The 19,438-nt window shown below is 29.6% G+C and overlaps 1 protein-coding gene across 1 annotated transcript; it reads right to left on the bottom strand.

Annotated features, from left to right (window-relative positions):
* Positions 1–297: 297 nt before the first annotated feature.
* Positions 298–16,540, bottom strand: LOC145335222 (uncharacterized). Its single transcript, XM_080180957.1, has 33 exons — positions 16,390–16,540; positions 16,107–16,208; positions 13,914–13,991; positions 12,685–12,728; positions 12,575–12,617; positions 9,749–9,769; positions 9,605–9,666; positions 8,275–9,463; positions 7,699–7,776; positions 7,574–7,634; positions 7,359–7,411; positions 7,223–7,281; positions 7,096–7,138; positions 6,969–6,999; positions 6,828–6,881; positions 6,488–6,555; positions 6,339–6,393; positions 6,167–6,272; positions 5,988–6,100; positions 5,654–5,706; positions 5,463–5,542; positions 5,285–5,374; positions 4,866–4,968; positions 4,683–4,764; positions 4,512–4,603; positions 4,325–4,411; positions 3,837–3,938; positions 3,270–3,324; positions 2,828–2,898; positions 2,379–2,448; positions 2,036–2,121; positions 1,018–1,118; positions 298–432 (listed from the first exon to the last, which is right to left on the bottom strand). The coding sequence occupies exons 1-33, from the start codon at positions 16,442–16,444 to the stop codon at positions 367–369; spliced, it is 3,453 nt and encodes a 1,150-aa protein (XP_080037083.1). The 5' UTR covers positions 16,445–16,540; the 3' UTR covers positions 298–366.
* Between the last annotated feature and the right edge of the window lie 2,898 nt (positions 16,541–19,438).

The raw sequence follows: 19,438 nt of genomic DNA, 5'->3' as shown, positions 1-19,438 counted from the left end.
ATTAGAATGCTTACTTAAAAAGCGTATTTTTACGATTCCTTTGAAATCTGATGTACATTGGGTATGATAATACTCATAGAATGTTTAAAACTTGATTTGGGGGTGATGAATTGTTGCCCCTTGTTGCCCCTATGTGCAGTGGAACAAATTCCACCGAGTTCATAGTTCTGTCAGGGGGGGGGGATGTTTCAGGAATAAAGTTTAAAATCGATAGACAATTATAAATTGTCAAGCATACGGACTGACCTAATCATATTATAGAAAAACTTTTGGTTTAATAATGTTTTGATCACAAAGTTAATAACAAGTGTTTTATTTTATTAATATAATATTTTTAGGACATTACAATATGCATATATATTTCTTTCAGTCGATGTTAGATGGTAACTTTTTCTTTCCAAATCCCAGAGTTTTCTTCAACTTATTTCTCACCTAGTAAATAAAAAAACTTTTTAATCAAACTATAATTCAATAACAATTTTATGTCTCTTTAGGCAGAGACAGAACAGTAAACTATAGTACAGTAAGAAGACCATAATTTATTTTATTGATAGAATGGTATGCAAGTGAATATATAACTGAGCCCTAATTTGTTATGACCAAAAAAGAAACATCTCAAATTTTAAATGAGGGAAAAGGATGGGATTTTCTAGTCAAACTAAGAATTGATCCAAGGAGTAAGGAATAATTGCGCTGTTTAAACACTAGGCCTCAAAGTTTTGAAATAATGTTTTCTTATTCGATAGCTTAACAACTTTGGGAACTTTTATTAAATTTTTATTCAGTTAAGTGTCTAAATGTTTTAACCACTAGTTGTAGTCTACAAAAGGTATAGTTTTTTTGTATAATCATTGAGGATGTTGTACAGCATTTTATCGGCCATTGTCTTATCCTTTTATATCCCTGGCTGAGGTCAATATTGTTTAATTAAATCAAGCTTTCTAGCAATTAAGGCCATTGAGGATATACATCAATTTATCATCCATTGTCTTATCCCTTAAGATCCCTGAAATTGACCTGAATATTATTGACAAGGCTTGTCCAGAGGATGTAAACTCCAGGTAGAAGATTAAACCAAACAAACAGGTAGGATACCAAGTGGTTATCTTTCAGTGATACTAAAAATAAATAAAGAGTGGAAATTCATATATGCAGAAAGTTTAACAAAAAAACAGATATGACACAAAATATACATTTAACTAGCGGCTGTGCCCCTAGTATCTAGGGGCTCTATTTGAAGGGATATGAAAAGGTAGAAAAATTTCCTAAACCATATCAATACTTATCAATAAAAATAAATAGCCTAAAACCATCATAAGACCTATAGAAAGCTTCACTGTAAAATATAATCACATCGGTTGAGAGGTTAGCGAGATCCTTCGATACAGACAAAAAAAACTTACTTTATTTAGTAGGATATAAATTTAGTATACAAACTGACATAAGAACATCTGTTTGATTTCATTTATTAAATAAACAAGTATGACAAGAAGTAAAAAAGATGATGAAGGAACGAAAAAGTGAAAAATTTGTAATCTTATTTCATGCAGATTCGAAATACATATTCATTCAATTATAAAAGAAGCTATACTAAGCTGTAAGAAATTAAGAATGCCATTGGAATTGTGTCGACAAGGAAGCTGTCCTTGCGTCCTTTATGTCGTGTACTATTGTGAAAAGTCTTACAACTATTCATGGTATTTACATGTATTGTTTTGTCTCATGTTTTTTTTTATTTTCAGGCAAAACAGTTTCCATTCTTTGAATAAAAGTATTCGTAAACTATCGAGTCATTCACTCCGTCGGACAGTGCTAAGGTTCTTTTCTGTCGCCAGTTCATTGCTGGAATGATAAGATCTCCATTTCGGTCATATACCGAAACAGGAATATTAAATGAAAGTTTAAGCTATTCATCATAAATAACAGCCGAGAAAATCCAATTTCCCCTACAGCTTTAAGGACTGACAGACCAACGGATGTACAAGGGAAATTATAGAATAGCTTCGCTACAAAAACAAGGAGACTGTGATTTTACCTGCAATAAGATTACAAATGGCCACAAGACTGAGAATAATTGAACTCTTAAAGCTAAGGAAAACAGTTTTCAAACTCACTTTTTCACTAAATAGAAGATATTTTATTGTTTTTTGTCTGTAGCTAAAAATTTCTATAACTTCTGAACCGATTGAGTTCTCTATTTTAACTCAGTTTCACATACATCCATATGTGCTTAAAGGCTATTTGTTTTTTTTTATAAATCAAAGTTTTCAGATAATGCAGGCTTTTTTGCATATTCTTCAAATACTGCTAGTTTAATTAAAATTGCATGTTCATATTTTTAAATTAAATTTAGTTTATTAGATTTTAAACAAACATACCTTATGACAGATTTATTGTGCTTTTTCACAGCATAAGCCATAAACATTACGTTTATGATGATTATCAACACTAAAAGAAATCATTTTATTAAATTAAATTGATTATTTAAGATTGTTTTAATGTCCTGTATTGTTTCTAGAAGAGGTGGTCAGTCTTTGAGTAAAGTGTATTACACTTATGATGTTAAAATGGTACCTTGGTATCATACAATGATTCAACTAAAGAATATGCAAAATTACAAAAGGATTTTAAAAATAACGAAACCTTTTTCACGCATCTTATATTTTTAATTATTTCTTTATTTTGTATATGACTAAATGACTGATGAACAAAGTAAATTAAATACTTAATGCTAATTGGTATAGAGAATTTTCACAAAAAAATTATTGAATCTATCCTGAAATTTAGCTGAGAAAATCACAAAAGCTTAAATAAAATGGAAAGTAACCTATTGGAACAACCAAAGCCAGGATTGCCCACCCATGCAACCAACATCCATTTACTTCTTCATTTTCATTCCTAAATATTTTACACAATCATGTCATTAGCCTAGTAAAGTGGTATAGCTTTACTCAAATGATTAAAAATTGTTCAATTATTTGATTTTCAGAAAGCTAACTCTTTTCTAAACAAAATCAACTATTCTTAACTAAATTTTTATATTTATGTTTACTTGACATTATAAGAGGGAAGAAATTTTATAATTTACCAAAGAAAATCTTATAATGAAAATGTTACTATTTTTAGCTTACTCAATATGTAAACGAAATGAAAAAATAGTCTGTACATTTTTTTATAAATAATATAGCTGAAGTGTTCCTGATTTCATATTAGCTGATTAAGAGACTATGTATCTATATTATATCTATTTATCTAATAGTGATAAATACCTAAGGAGGTAAAAGTGCTGTTCTTTTGTCAAAGATACTCCAATCAATACACCAACTAAAACAAAACAAAAAACATCCAAAAAATCTAAAACCAAAATCGTCAGCCTCTAGTAATTTTGATACATTTGTATTTCATTTTTTTGAATTGGTAACTTTTCACTTTTTTTGGTTGGCTATGCTTTTCAATGTTCAATTATATATGTCAAATTATTTAAGCCTAATAGTGGAAATATTTGTTTTTGTTAGGTTTTGTTACATAGATTTTATAATTGGTATTAAATTAGCAGACAATTTTATAAAAGCAATAATCTATATTCCAGTGTCGCTTCATAACCGATTAATATCTGGTGGATAAGAACCAGTTCTAAGCCATCCTAAAATCATGTATGGAATTGTATTACAAACAATTTTCCACAAATATGAAAATCAAAATTATAAGATTAAAAACCAATTTTTTAGACTGTGCCTGTGGCATCACGGTCTAACAAAACTGGTTTTAATCTTATAATTTTACATTTTATATTCACGGAAAACTGTTTACAATATGATGAAATAAATAACTATTACCTATTGCAATATTGAGTCCATATGAGAAGAAATAGTGAAGAAATCTAGGTAACTTTGGATAGGTTGAAATTATTCCATGAAGACTGAAGTTCCCTTCAGCAACTACAAAATTGAATAATAATGACATGATGTAAAAATGCATAACATATTTATAAATCAAATTGAAATTTAAGAATATAAAATATATGTGTTTTGTGTTTATTATTATGTCCTTTAATTAATGAAACTAATGGATGATACAACTCTTACTTGCTTTCTTATGAATACACTAACAGCTAGCTACAACCCTAGAAGTAATTTTTTTCTGGGGACGATTTCCCTTGGGAGTTTGGTAGAGGTACCTTCCCCCCGAATAGTTATAAATCTTTCCAGGACCTATGAGATCCTACTCCAAAGAAGTACCATATTAGTTCAGTCATTAGTGAGATCCTTTGGTATAGACAGTTGGGCAGACAGACACAGATCTTGTTGCTTTTATGTAAATATACCTATCCACCAGACTGCTAGGATCCAGGTACAATGTGCAAAGGCTCCAGCACACTCACAAGTCCAACATGGCATCAAATCATGGTTTCCTGGAATTGAGTGATTATAAGCTTATAAATACTTTAAAGGTCAAACACTTTCAGATTTGATAAGAATGATAATTTGTAATGTTTCGGTCAAATAAGTTACCAACAAGAAGCAAAATAGCAAGTTGTCCCAACATAACAGAAAAGTTCCTGTTCCTTTCTGCAGATCTTGCCAAACACCTTTCAGGGTCACATCTAACAATTATATATTCAAATATTACTTCTGCAAAGGCTCTCTATTAATTAATCTAATTAAATCAATAAATTGACTTACACTTTGAAGCTAAGCATTATTTCTGTTAGTATGAGAGCAAATACTGATATTATTATCATCACTGTTGATGCTATTTCTATTTCTAAAATAAAAAAGCTATTATTTTAAACAATTTCACATGTAATTTAGACACCAACCAACCTCCCTAACATTAAAATTTGTTATTAAAAAATAGCTGTAAACCTGTATCATTTTCACTAGGAGAAGGAGGAACATCCATCATTAATCCAAAGCTAGTCAGATGATCACATTGACATGTCACCAGTCCTCTTGGCTCTGATACAAGCTAGACAATAACATAGTATATCATGTTGTTCTTGACACAATCTAATCTACACAGAAACAAATTCCACTTATAGCAGAACCTAATATAAGCTGCAACATACAGCCACCTTATGCCTAATTTTAAAGCCAGTCTAATATGGCTAATGACTGCACTATCTATTTGTTAAAGTCAGTTGCAAACAAACCAATGAATGTTACTGTCAGTGGAATTTCGTTTGATTATAAAATAAATCCAAAATCAACATCTCCCTTTCCAAAGGCACCTGCTAACCATGACCAATGTATTGTATCATTTTTATTACAAAAATCATTAATACCTGACATCCTCTATTTGAAAATTTATCTTCATTTGTATCCCAAAAGATACATTCTGAAGTTTTTGGAACAAAGGTGCATCCTGTTACATTCTTAATTCACATATAAAAAGAATAAAAAGTATAATGTATCAAACAAAGTATAGAGAAAAATATATCTAATCATTTAATATAATCTAACCTTGTAAGCTTCATTACTTTGGAATGTTATTGTTGTTTTTACTTTATTTGGACTTTCAGTTCCATTATTTACTTTCATTCCTACAGAATACATAAAAACAAAACATTATTTAATGTGCATGTATAATCTTATTTCCATTTCAAAACTAGTTTTCTTACTTTTTCTTGCACTCATAAGTAATACTATTTTACCTATTAGATATTCTCCTATCATACCACCATTATTAAATGAGTCCACATGAAATCTTTAAAAAGGTAAAATTTATGTGAAATTAACTTATTTCCTATCACACTATTTTTATTTATAGCATTTGCACCCCTAGCATCAAGGGTATCAAAGTGGTAAGAAATGGCTATAAAAAGCCTAAAACCATCCTATGGTTAAAAATAAAATATAAAACTAAAATAGCCTAAAGCCAGTTTAGGACCAATGTAAAGCTTCCCGAAAAAGTAGGACTCAATAAGTTCAGTAATTATTTAAATCTTAAGAAAAAAATACTTTACATGATATGAATTTAGTATTTACCTTGGAAATATTGGAGAAAGAAGATCAGAAGCCAATTCTTTTATTTTGATAGCAGTCATAACATAATGATTGCAAGGTTTTAGTAATACTTCACTTTCAACACATATGGAATCCTATAATGTATAAGAATTATATTATAATTTTTTTTTTCTTAAGTAAAATGTATATGTCAATATTACCTTGGAATTTGTATTAAAACAAAGTTTGCCATTGTCGGCTAATCCATTTCTTGAGATAGTTTTCAGAGTTACTTGAGGAAATTCTATAGAGTAACCATTTCCACAACTGAATGATATTAATTAGTTTGTAATAGTGTAACATTAATAACTAATAAAATAATAATAAAATTACCTCTCTTTTTCTTCATCATATGTAGATAATTGATAACCAACAGACTCCAAAGTTTCTAATGATAAAAGTGATTCTTTATCTAATATTTTTATGTTTTTAATTTCATATTGTATAAGAAAAGTACTTTATTAATTTTAATAACATCAAACCAATATTTTTTGACAACATGGCCCATCTGATTTGTAGTATTGTTATTTCTTGATTTCCAATCAGAGATCTTTAAAAGAAATTGTTAAAAAACTTAAAAATCACTTTGGCTGTCATACCATAAATGAAGTTAGAATTGATTGTGATTTAATGTGGATATGTTTAATTCAACATTGAAAAAAAAATTTATTTTGTCAGTGTAAACTTACAGTAACACTAGTTTTATGACCAAAAGGAGTTAGTATGATGATTGTTGAGATGGAAATCATTTTTCCCTTAGTATTGTTTGTCAGAATCCTGGTTCTTTGTCCCTAATTGTACTAAATACAATTAAAAAGTTACCTAAAGATTTCATTTGAAATATTTGCATATTTATGTGCAAACTCAAAGTTCTTCCTGAATAATAATTATTTTAAATTTGGATAAATAAAAATAGATGTTTTAGGTAAATATATTTATATTCTTATTTTTGTGTCTACTTACTGGTACATAGATGGGTCATTTACCAAAATATCTAAAGAAAAAAAAACATAAAATTAAGGAAAGTATATGTTTCATACAATATTTTTAATATAAAAATTATATTGTTCTCAAGAAAAGAATGATTTACCTAAAATGTTTGTTATATTTAACAAAGTTCCTCCTGGGGCCATCTTTTAAATATTCATTTTTTAATTTCAAAAATGATTAAAATCAATATTATGAAAGGGCATTTCTAACATCATCAATTTATTTACCTGTTTAGCTTGAGTCATGTATTCTGCAATTTCAGTCAAGATATCGATTTGAGGTTTATCTACAATAAGTATATTTATTACAAATGCTACTTGGATAACTAAAACAATAATTACTTGACATATTCATTTGTATTACCATTGTCTATCATGTCAATTATGTCATCAATCCAGGAATCAATACATTCAATTCTGTAACAAATTATACGAACATTCTAATTTGCAAATTTTACCTTTATGTTTAAATACTTGTGAGTTGGTAATGAAAAAATATTTTTTTTTTTATTTTTCTTGTATTTAAACTTATTTTCATATCATATCAAAACAAATTATGTGTGTTGAAACAAATGTTACCTATCTGGCTCTTTTGTTTCAAAATCATTTAGACATGCATTACATTGCCATCTGCTAACACCTATTTATCATATTATAATTTTGTACACTATGAAACATTACTCAATTTTTAACACTTTACTTACCTTCTTTATTGGTTCCTTCAGGACATGGCTTTGTAGCCAATTCTCCCAAATTTGCCTTCCACTGGATCCCTCTACTGTCTAAACAAAACTGTTTTAACAAAGATGTAGGGTATATCTTTAGATTAACCCACGACCGTGGCTCAACATGTAGCGAATCCCCTTGTTTCGAATCTTCGTCCGACACCACGTCATAACTAAAGACGTTAAAAATGATTCCCACTGCTACTATGTCAGATGCGCGACGTAAATAGTTAGAGTGGGGGGAATGCCTTGGCCCAAAACAGGCGCAACTCGTTACCAAGCACAGTTGGGACTTCTTAGATAAAAGGTCGTGCATCTCAGAGAGTTGGTTGTCTGATGGGTGAATGGACGCTTTACACTGCAATCTTAAGCGAAGTATGTTTCAAGGTGCGTAGAGAAGAGGTCTAGTACCTGAAGCGACACCTAGCCCCCTAGAGTCTTTATATCTTTAGATTATGTTATTGCCTTCCCTTTTTCTGTAAAACTACCAATTATGCAAATTTACTGCACAAAAAAAGTATTCATGACCCACATTAACTGAAATGAAAGAAATACCTGTTCTTATGCATCCATCTACTTCAGTTGTAGTAGCTGTTGATGTAGTTGTTGTAGTAATTGTTGTTGTAGTAGTTGAAGTTGTTGTTGTAGTAGTTGTTGTTGTAGTTATTGTTGTTGTAGTTATTGTTGTTGCAGATGTTGTAGTAGCTGTAGTGGTCGTAGATGTTGTAGTAGTTGTAGTTGTTGTAGTAGATGTAGATGTTGTAGTAGGTGTAGTAGTTGTAGTTGTTGTAGTAGTTGTAGTAGTTGAAGTTGTTGTTGTAGTAGTTGTTGTTGTAGTTATTGTTGTTGTAGTTATTGTTGTTGCAGATGTTGTAGTAGCTGTAGTGGTCGTAGATGTTGTAGTAGTTGTAGTTGTTGTAGTAGATGTAGATGTTGTAGTAGGTGTAGTAGTTGTAGTTGTTGTAGTAATTGTTGTTGTAGTAGTTGAAGTTGTTGTTGTAGTAGTTGTTGTTGTAGTTATTGTTGTTGCAGATGTTGTAGTAGCTGTAGTGGTCGTAGATGTTGTAGTAGTTGTAGTTGTTGTAGTAGATGTAGATGTTGTAGTAGGTGTAGTAGTTGTAGTTGTTGTAGTAGTTGTAGTTGTTGTAGATTTTGTAGTTGTTGTAGTAGTTGTGGTAGTTTCAGTTGTTTTAGCAGTTGTAGATGTTGTGGTAGTTGAAGATGTTGTAGTAGTTGCAGTTGTTGTACTAGTTGCAGTTGTTGTAGTAGATGTAAATGTTGTAGTAGTTGTTGTAGTAATTGTAGATATTGTAGTAGTTGAAGTTGTTGTTGTAGGAGTTACAGTTGTTGTAGTAGTTGTAGATGTTGTAATAGTTGTAGATTTTGTAGTAGTTGAAGTTGTTATAGTAGTTGTAGATGATGTAGTAGTTAAAGTTGTTGTAGTAGTTGCAGTTGTTGTAGTAGATGTAGATGTTGTAGTAGATTTAGTTGTTGTAGTAGTTGTAGATATTGTAGTAGACGTAGTTGTTGTAGTAGTTGTAGATGTTGTAGTAGATGTAGTTGTTGTAGTAGTTGCAGTTGTTGTAGTAGATGTAGTTGTTGTATTAGTTGTAGATGTTGAAGTAGTTGCAGTTGTTGTAGTAGATGTAGTTGTTGTAGTAGTTGCAGTTGTTGTAGTAGATGTAGATGTTGTAGTAGTTGTAGATGTTGTAGTAGTTGTAGTAGTTGTTGTTAATAAATTATCCTAGAAGATTATATACACTCAGAACTAATCAATGTTACTTTTTAAAAAATGATATGCAACAAGTAATTGATTTTTTATACTAAAGGCTGCCACTAGTAGACATTATTTATAAAATTAAAGAGTTTTTATACATTTACTTACTCGACAAGAATAAGCTGAAATTTCATCATCACCACAATTAACCACAGTTTGTGTAACATAAACTAAAATAATCAAAAGTGTGTTTAAAATTACCAATATTTTAACATTTTTATATAAAAATGATTTAATTTATAATTCTAATACCTGGATCACCAGGACAATTATCTAAAAAATAATACTTAGTTAAAAAATTAATGCATCAATAAATTTTTTTATTGATCTAATAATTATTTTAGTGGCTATTTTAGATTATTCACATTTAAATTTAGTATGTGTATCTACACACAAAGGCAAAATTGTCTGGGTGTCATGCACACATATGCTTTAAAATAGGGTTGGGCCGGATATCCGGTGTGGCCGGATATCCGGCCGGATATCCGGCCATTTTCAATATCCGGCCGGATACCGGATATTGAAACTATCCGGCCGGATATCCGGCTCTATAATTTTTTATACTTTACACCAAAAATCTCTGCTTTTTAAAATCTTAAATGGCTATAATTTTCTTATTATTGAAGCTAGAAGAACATTTTTTCTGAATAAGTTTAACTTTATGTAAATTTGTATAAGATTTTTGAAGAATTTTTTTTTTACTACTTTAATATCTGGTAATTTGGCCGGTTATCCGGCCGGATATCCGGTAGTTTGGCCGGATAATCGGATATTTGCCGGATATCCGGCGTTGGCCGGATATCCGGTCGGTTACCGGATATCCGGCATTTGAAATCAGCCGGATATCCGGTATCCGGCCAAAAAAGTATCCGGCCCAACCCTACTTTAAAATACACATTTCTTAAATATTAAATTTTTTATAACAGTAAGTTCATACTTTAATATCAAATTTGTTTCTGAAGAAGAAAAATACAATGAGAGAATATCAATTAGTGAATAAATACCTACTTTTATTTATTGTAACTTTCTTCTTATTGCAAAACCAATAACCGTTTGGGTCACCTACAATATTGATTTTTAAGTTTTATGTGGCTTAGACAAAATTGTATTCACAGTCAAAACAAACTGTGCAGATTAAAAAAGCCGGGCAACTTGAAGGAAAAATAAGCCGTAGTAACCCTCAGTCCTACAAAAAAAACAGCCACCCTCAGAAGCCAATTTTTGATTTAAAGGGTTTGTGCATGAGAAATTGCTCATCGGATTATCAAACCTTAAAATTTTTAAGCTCCCTTTGCTATACTGATCAACCAAAAAAGTCCTATTAACAAAAATATCAAGGATTTATGCCTTGATTTTGTGGCATTTCGGGAGGAAAAAATGGAAAAGCATGGAATGTCTGAACGTTTTTTTAATAATGTTTCCAGGGATATTCAACTTTTTATAGTTGAAACAAATTACTATATAACTGTTAAAGATTTATTTTATGACATAAAATAGCCAATTCATGTTATGATAGCGTTATAATCAAGTAAAAAGATTTTCTTTCAATAGGTATTATTGAGAAAAAATACCTTACTGTCTCCAAAGGGTTGAATCCCAGAGGTTATTTAAAATTAGAATATCCTTTTTATTGTGTTGGACGATAAATAACCCACTTAGGAGATTATTACACTTTTATCAGACTGTTTATATAGAAATATTACATCTATAATATTTACAAATATGTAATTAAAGGTGGGCGAGGGATGGGCCAACTAAAGTTATTGTGTAATGATAAAAAAACATGTTTTTAGCTTTCTTATTGCATTTTATATTAACAAAAAATATGGCTTATTTTTATTCATTTCTAAGTAATTATACATTGAATTAAAGCAAGATATATGTTAAAAGCCGGATTAACCATTAGGGATAATAGCGAACTATGTCAAAAAGTTTAGTTTTAGCTATAGAAGGGAACAAAGACAATTATCTGCACATCTATAAATTTTCCCTCAATCTTGGATTTAGTAAAAATCGGTGGAAAATTGTTTTTTAAGGAAACGAGAGCACGGTATGCCTTATCTTTGAGATATTATAAATGAGATGATGTTGAGGTTTGATAATCAGATGAGAATTTTCTTCGTGCACACTCCCTTTAAATGCAGATTCAGCCATCCTACTACAAGTAACACTCAGCCAGAGCCGCAGCTGGAAATGTGTATGCAGGCATCATATCCAATTTTTGTACACTTCTAACTATATTCATCACGGTAAAACTGTAAACAAAATATAACAATAATCTACTTTAAAAATACATACATGGAAGAGGAAAATCATCTGATCTTCCATCTCCATACTTTGTACAATTTGCATCTGTTGGAAGTGAACAATCTAAAATATTTGTAGAATAAGGATCTACTCACAAAGATAACTTATTTAAAAATTTATTATACAGCTTTTATTCAGCTCCTTATATTTAAAAACAAGGATGACAACATCCATAAAAGAGAAGCTCTGTAACAGTAGGACAAACGAACATAAACACTTTAGAGTGTCAGAACTGAATAATTAGAATATTGTATAAAAATCGAAACAAAGTTGTATGTAAATTTGTTGAAAAACTGCTTAAATACAGAATGTTTAAGGACATATTAACATTTTGAGAACTTGATTATAGATGTGCTTCTCTTATAACATTGTACTTTGCGGTTCTAGGAATCAGTATTCCAAAATTCAGATCAATCAGATGATTTTATCATATAAAAATTTGTTGTTAAAAATTTAAAAACAACATGTTTATAATGGACATACAGACATTCTGGTAACGATTATAGAGTTACTACGCTTTCTAGATCGTGCCTAACTACTACAGAAATCACCATGCAAAATTTGGAATCGATAGGACAATTATAACATGCTAAAACTCTTTAATATAAGGAAAAAAATTACCCCTTAATTATTAAAATCTGTTAGGTCTGAAAAGCATTTACTTTTGATTTAATAAAAAAAAATTTTAAAACAAATTAAATGTGATAAAGGTCAAAAGTTATGATGTGAAGTACTGGTATATTTAAATCATTTCAAATCATCTAGACTTACCAGGGCTTGTCATGGAAAAAGGCATGAAATTGACTGGCAATACCTAATAAAAACAAGTGATTTTCAAAACATTTACTCTATTTGTTTAACTAATATTATAATCAAATCACCTTGTTCAATTTAGTTTCATCGAAACATTTACCAAGAAGATACACTAAAAAAAGCAGAAATAGTGTTTAAATTATTATTTGATATATACTTATATAAAATTAGCAGGATATGTGTCTTTTGTTTGTCTGTGGCGTAAGATATTACTAAACCACTAAACTCGGATGGATGAGGCTATTAAATATACCCCTTACTGTAAGGAGGTAAGGGCTGCAGTTACACTAGTATAATGTAAAGAAGCACAAAATTAAAATCCATAATAAAAGAAAGATGATTAACCCAACTAGCTTACTAGACACTTTTCACCTCCGGCTGTTGACAGGTATACCTAAAACCAGAAATTACTAGTACCTTGACCTCCCCGCTGACTTTATATGGTAACAAAATTTCAGGCAATGTTCATTTAAGATATATTCTACAATTAATAGTTTTCTCTAAACTCTAGGACAAATTTAAAAAAACAGATCAATTTCTGTTGAGCACCTTCCAGCTAGAGTGCTAAATAAATAAAAAAAGTTGTCTACCTTGTTCATTAAGATATATAAGTTTTCCGGAATTTTAAAGTTAGGGGGAGATTTGAAATCTGCATCAAATTTTGAGGATTTTTTATAAAATTCGTATTTTCTATAATTCTTTATCTAAAAGTGGAAATGCAATTTAAGTTAATTAATTTTGGCATCTGTGATTGGTGGATTTAAAAAATCTGCGCTCTGATTGGATGGCGTACATCATTCAACCAATTAGAGGGCAGGTAGTTTAAAATCCACCTATCCTATTGGTCAAAATTAATTAACTTAAAATGCATTTCCGCTTTTAGATAAAGAATTATACAAAAAACGAATTTTATAAAAATCCTTAAAATTTGATGCAGATTTCAAATCTCCCCCTAACATTAAAATTCCGGAAAACTTATATATCTTATTGTTCATTTTACACCTTTGAAATAAAAAAAAACATCTGCTGATAATTTGTCAAAAATCAAAATGTTATCATAAAAATTCATGGTGATACATATTTTTTAAAAATTAATAAAACTATATAAACAGAAAACTATTTTATTCACAAAATAAATACTTAACATCACTGCTGGAAGGTGCTTAACATCACTTGCTCTCGTTTGTTCATGTTCCCATTACATAATATGTTTTAATCTTGTTCACATCCCCCAGATTTTTACAGGCATGTTGTTTAACCAACATTTTCATAATGTCATTAACATAACATTATACACCTCTAGGATTGTCAGCATCTTCACAAGAATCATTTTGAAGTGTTCCATTCTTACACCACCACCATTTTGAGCAACTACCTTTATTGAAATAAAAATATTAAAGATTTTTTAAAGCAATTCTACTTCAGAAACATATTTTTAAAAGTAAAGAATGGACAGAAAAGAATCAGACTGTTATTTCAATAATTATCTATGGAACTAAACCAAGAACCACTTCATTATGCAATCTACATTTTCCTGGATATTTTGTCAACGGTAGTCCATAAGTGTACAGCTTTACAGTACATTGTTTCTATTTGTTAAAGCAACACGTATGATAAAAGAAAAAGATTCTTTTTTAAAGGTAAAATGCTTATATTTCAATCAAAATCTATATTTTTGTATTTTTTACCGATCCACTTCATTATGCAAATCAATAGAAAATCAATGGAAAAACGATTGTTTTGCACTTTTCTCCACCTTTAAAAATTAATTCTGATAAAATAACAATTTTTAAAGGGATTTATGCATTAATTATAATGAAAAACAGTTTACAGTAGATTTTAATGATTTTTCAAAATAAGAAATAATTGAAAAAAAGAAATTCTATACCTATCACTTTAGAGGACAGCTGCCGACCCCCAGTCTTATGGATGAAGCTAAATACATGTTAAAAATAAAAATTAGCCTGAAAAGTATACAAAAATGTTTTTTGATGTGTTAAAAAAAATCCATTTTAAAATCTTGATTTTGAGGATGATGGCCTTTAAGATGCTCTTACTGGTGGTGATGGTGAGCTAAATGTTATCAATGTGCATGCCCATGATGAAAACTTATATATTGAACTATGGTCCAATTTTTGTAGTCATAGCAGCCTCCAGCCAAGCAATATTAAAAAAGAAAAAAATTGCAATTTTAATTACTAAAATTCATAAAGTAAATAATGTAGTTTTTAGATAATGGTTATATTTCATGCTGAGAGGCTCCACTGGAGGCTGCTATGACTACAAAAAATGGTACATAGGTTAATAGACAAGTTGTTGTAATGGTCATGTACTTAGATAACATTTAGATCACCTTCGCCACCAGTAAGAGCATCTTAAAGGCCATCATCCTCACAATCAAGATTTTAAAATGGATTTTTTTAACACATCAAAAAACATTTTTGTATACTTTTCAGGGTAATTTTTAACTTTAACATGTTTTTAGCTTCATCCATAAGACTGGGGGTCAGCAGCTGTCCTCTAAAGTGATAGGGATAGAATTTCTTTTTTTCAATTATTTCTTATTTAGAAAAATCATTAAAATCTATTTTAAACTGTTTTTCATTATAATTAATGCATAAATCCCTTAAAAAATTGTTATTTTATCAGAATCATTTTTTAAAAGTGGAGAAAATGCAAAACAAACGTATTCCCATTGATTTTCTTTTGATTTGCATTATGAAGTGGATCGGTAAAAAATACAAAAATATAGATTTTGATTGAAATATAAGCATTTTACCTTAAAAAAGAATCTTTTTCTTTTATCATACGTGTTGCTTTAACAAATAAAAACAATGTACTGTAAAGCTGTACACTTATTGACTACCGTAGACAAAATATACAGGAAAATGTAGATTGCATAATGAAGTGGTTCTGGGTTTAGATGTCACATGACACACAGTTATCTAATTTTTATCATAACTAAACAAGGCTTTCTTAACCAATTTTAAACCATAATAACTGGATTTAACTAATCTTTTTGTTTATAACATTGATTAGTTATTGACAACTCACCATATATTGGACGCAATGATTAGCTAAAGATACTCATAAATGTCATTCAACCATCAGAAGTGAGCCTAATAGGAATGGTAGTCAGGTACATGAATATACATCACTTGAAAGAATATAAGATTCTGATGGTTAAAAGTTGGTTTTAGGATGCCTATAGCTTTTCAAAATCTATCAACTTTATGATTGAACTTTTAATATTTTTTAAAGATTTTGTTAAACTTAAAATTATTTTCATAATTTCATAGCTCCCTTAAAAATTTCATACAGATATGTTATATGTATTGTATATATGTACAGAAACATCTGGTTATGCCGATTCCATAAATAAAAATCAGATAACTGTGCAACATCTAACAGTCTTATTTTATTATATTCAGTCTTCATTAATTCAACTTCTTTATATTTAATAGGCAAAAACAACAATAATAATGAATACCTGGCCATCTATTATAAATTGTATACGTTCCATGATCTTCCACATCAGTACAATTATCATCAGTTGGATCTTTGTAATATTCAGTGTTTGATAACCAAGAATCTGATATTTTATTATAAATATTATTATTTTATATTTCTATTTTGTGTTTTCAAAATTCAAATTCATTCTTTATATATCAATATCTTATTTAATCAATCTTTTTTTGTTTTCTATTTTATGCCCTTTTAATTTCTATCTATTTTTTATTTTTTTTATTTTGTTTTTAATTTTAAATATATACCTAAAGCAAAGGCAAAGTATGATGTTAATATAATGTATAGGAATAATCTTGGCATTATTAATATTTTTCTGTTTTACAATGCATCTATTTTAATATGCTATCACTGTGTCAATTTTCTAAAAACTAAAACTCTTTGTTTGTATACTATTTGTATTTGTAGTTATCATGCAGGATTAGGAAAAATTTGAATTGATGGACAAAAACTACATTATCTTTCACTACTAGTCTTTATGTACTGTGTTCTTTTTTTACCCTCTTTAGATATAAGTACGTGCTGAGTCCTGCCACTTTTTAACTTTTGCTCTGAAGATTCTGCTAACCAATAACTTCATTTTGTCTGTCTGTATATATGTAACTTGAATTTTTATTACATCGGAATAGTAATAACAAATATTTTGGTCAAATAAAAATTCTGTCATAAACCTAATATTTCCAAAATTCCAAATCTTTTTACCTAGATGAACTAATATTTAAATTTGAAAAGTACTAAACCTTACATTCACGTTTCTATTATCTGTCTATTACTTTTTTGCACAAAAACAGCTATATTCAAAGCTGTAAACACAACTTAGTAAAATCCACCATTCATGAAAACATTACATGTTGAAGGCTTTGCTTAGTATTTTGCTACAAAATATCAAAGTTTCTATTGTCGTTTAGTGTTTATTTTTGGCCAATTTTACTCTTTATTATTCTCTTATAATCCTTTTAATTTTGGTCCTATTGGTCCATCTTCATCCTGTTTGAACCTTTTAGGTGTTCTATTGTGTCATTAATAGCCCTTTTGTTTCTTTTATCTGTATTAATCTCCTTTTAGTCTGTTATAGTCTTTTTCGGACACTTTTTGTATTCTTTTTCTTTCTTTTTCTGATCATTGGTAGTCTTCTACTGTACTTGTATTTACATTTCATACTTCATGATGGTAAGGCGCTTGAACCTATTATCTTTGAATTTCCATACTAATTACAAAGTTCTTACTTTTTTTTCTTTGTACTTTAACCATTTCAGAAATACTTTCTTTTTAGAATTAGTTAATGAATAGCTTTATTGTCAATCTTATGAAATAATTAAATAGATAAGGTCATCTAGTAGCATCCTTAAATTAGATTAGTGTAAACAAACAATTATTTAACTAACAAATATTCAGGGGTTAAGGTATGGAAATAAAATAAATATTAAAGATTTTCCTTGAAGAAAAATAATTATGTTTGAGAACCATGTAAATACTAGAAAATAGTATGAAATTAATCCTTAAAGATATTTTGTGAGTGTGTCAATGTCTATCTATCTATCAGTTTTTTTGTCCTGTATAAATAATCTTTAAATTAAACTGTTTAAATTATTAGATTAAACAGTTTTGGATACTTTTATCAAATCTTCATCTGTAGTTTTTTACTGGCTGTGTACAAACTTTTCAATAAATGAATGTAATCTACAGAACAGGTAATTTTGTTTATAGACATTGGATCTATACATCAGTTTATTGTTGTTGTCTTATCCCGTAAAATCCCTAAAGAACATAAAATGTTGGGTTGACTTTAGCAAACCCTTCAATATTTTTGAAATTAGACTTTAATTTGCATTGAATTTAGAATCGTGTAAGAAGTGGGTTAATATACACCACTAAAAAAAATTAGGGGGAAGGATATACCACCCTAGGTGATCACCACATTAAAGCAGCCAAGGGTGCTTTTTAGACTTTGAGTATGTTAATTATTTAGGGGGATGTATTCAATCCCCCGGCAATAAGATAACAAAAAAAATTTTGTCAGTATTCAACCCCTTTCGATATTGGTTTAGGAAGGTTGACATAAACCTTATTGAAATGTTGCTTTATTTACCTATCACTTTTTCTCTATGTATTATAGATAATAGAAACAAACAATTCTTTCCTACTGCTTGTTTGCAGATTTTGTAACAAAAAAAACATTGCATACTTACAAGTGTAAGCTTCCCTCATTAATCTTTTCCACTGCATTTCTTAATACATACCCATATTTAATTAAAGCAAAATTTTCCCGTCTGTAGGTAGAATTATGTTTTATACACTGCATTGCTTCTTTTCACAACCCAGTAAATATTTTATAAAAGTCCCCAAGGTTTTAAGGCAGGCCAGGACGTGTTCATAAAACTTTGGGAACCTGTTTCAGTCTAATGTTCCCGGCCTTCTCTCTCTATGTTGACGGTAATTAACAACATATGGCCCCAAAGCACTAACATCCACTAACTATTGTGGACGACTAACCCTTTGATTAAACGATTTCTGACTCAGTACTAACTGTGCTTGGTTGCGCCTGATTTGGACAAAGACATTTCTACTTTTACTAATAAGGTAGCTCTATTAACATCTTTAGTTATGAGGCGATTTGAACCGAGATTCGAACCAACTCATCTCCAACTACGTCCTAGGTTAGAATCATGCCTGACATCATTCTTGTTTATTTATTTTCAAAATATTAAAAGTATTATAAAGATAACAAATAAATCTTTTAAAATAATCCTGTATCATCCTTATATCATTTTGATTTACGTGTTTAAATTCTTTAAACATACAAAAATATTAGGAAAGTTTCATTAGAATAATTTAATTTACGCTGAAGATTAAGATTTCAATAACTGCCGAACATATTGGGTTTACCTTTTTTCGGAAGCTTCACATAAGTCCAAGGATGGTCTATTTAGATTTAAAATTAAGGCCTTGAGATGGTTTAAGGCCCTTTTTCTTATCTTACACCTATGAAGGCATAGCCCCTATGTACTACTATATAATACGTTGTATTTGTGTGTCTGCGTTTGTCTTCTTAGATCGCTAAAACGACAGGACTGCTTGTTCTTAAATTTTTAGAGAAGTTTTCAGAGTTGGTTTTAGGCTACATGGAGAGGATGTTTCACTCCTCCTCCCTCCAGAAAAGAAATTAATCCAACTCCCTTACAGTAATTATTTCTTGCCTTCGAACAAAAATTAGATGTGTGTGAGGGTGGGTGGAGTTGATACTCTCCCCCTCCCTGGCTAGGTGCTCAGCCACAAATTTAGCCTTGAAATATTTAT

This window comes from Acartia tonsa, chromosome 13 (assembly GCF_053477335.1).
Source record: "Acartia tonsa isolate MP-2025a chromosome 13, ASM5347733v1, whole genome shotgun sequence".
NCBI lineage: Eukaryota > Metazoa > Arthropoda > Copepoda > Calanoida > Acartiidae > Acartia > Acartia tonsa.
This window is presented reverse-complemented; position numbering and strand designations above follow the sequence as displayed.

Bases quoted from the DNA above. Each gene is read 5' to 3' on its own strand.
- LOC145335222 (XM_080180957.1), bottom strand. From the start codon at position 16,444: ATGCCAAGATTATTCCTATACATTATATTAACATCATACTTTGCCTTT. The intron at 7,777-8,274 runs GTATTTCTTTCA...AGTTTTGTTTAG, and splicing joins AGATGGATGCATAAGAACAG to ACAGTAGAGGGATCCAGTGG. The intron at 2,449-2,827 runs GTTACTTTCCAT...GATTTCTTTTAG, and splicing joins GGCTTTGGTTGTTCCAATAG to TGTTGATAATCATCATAAAC.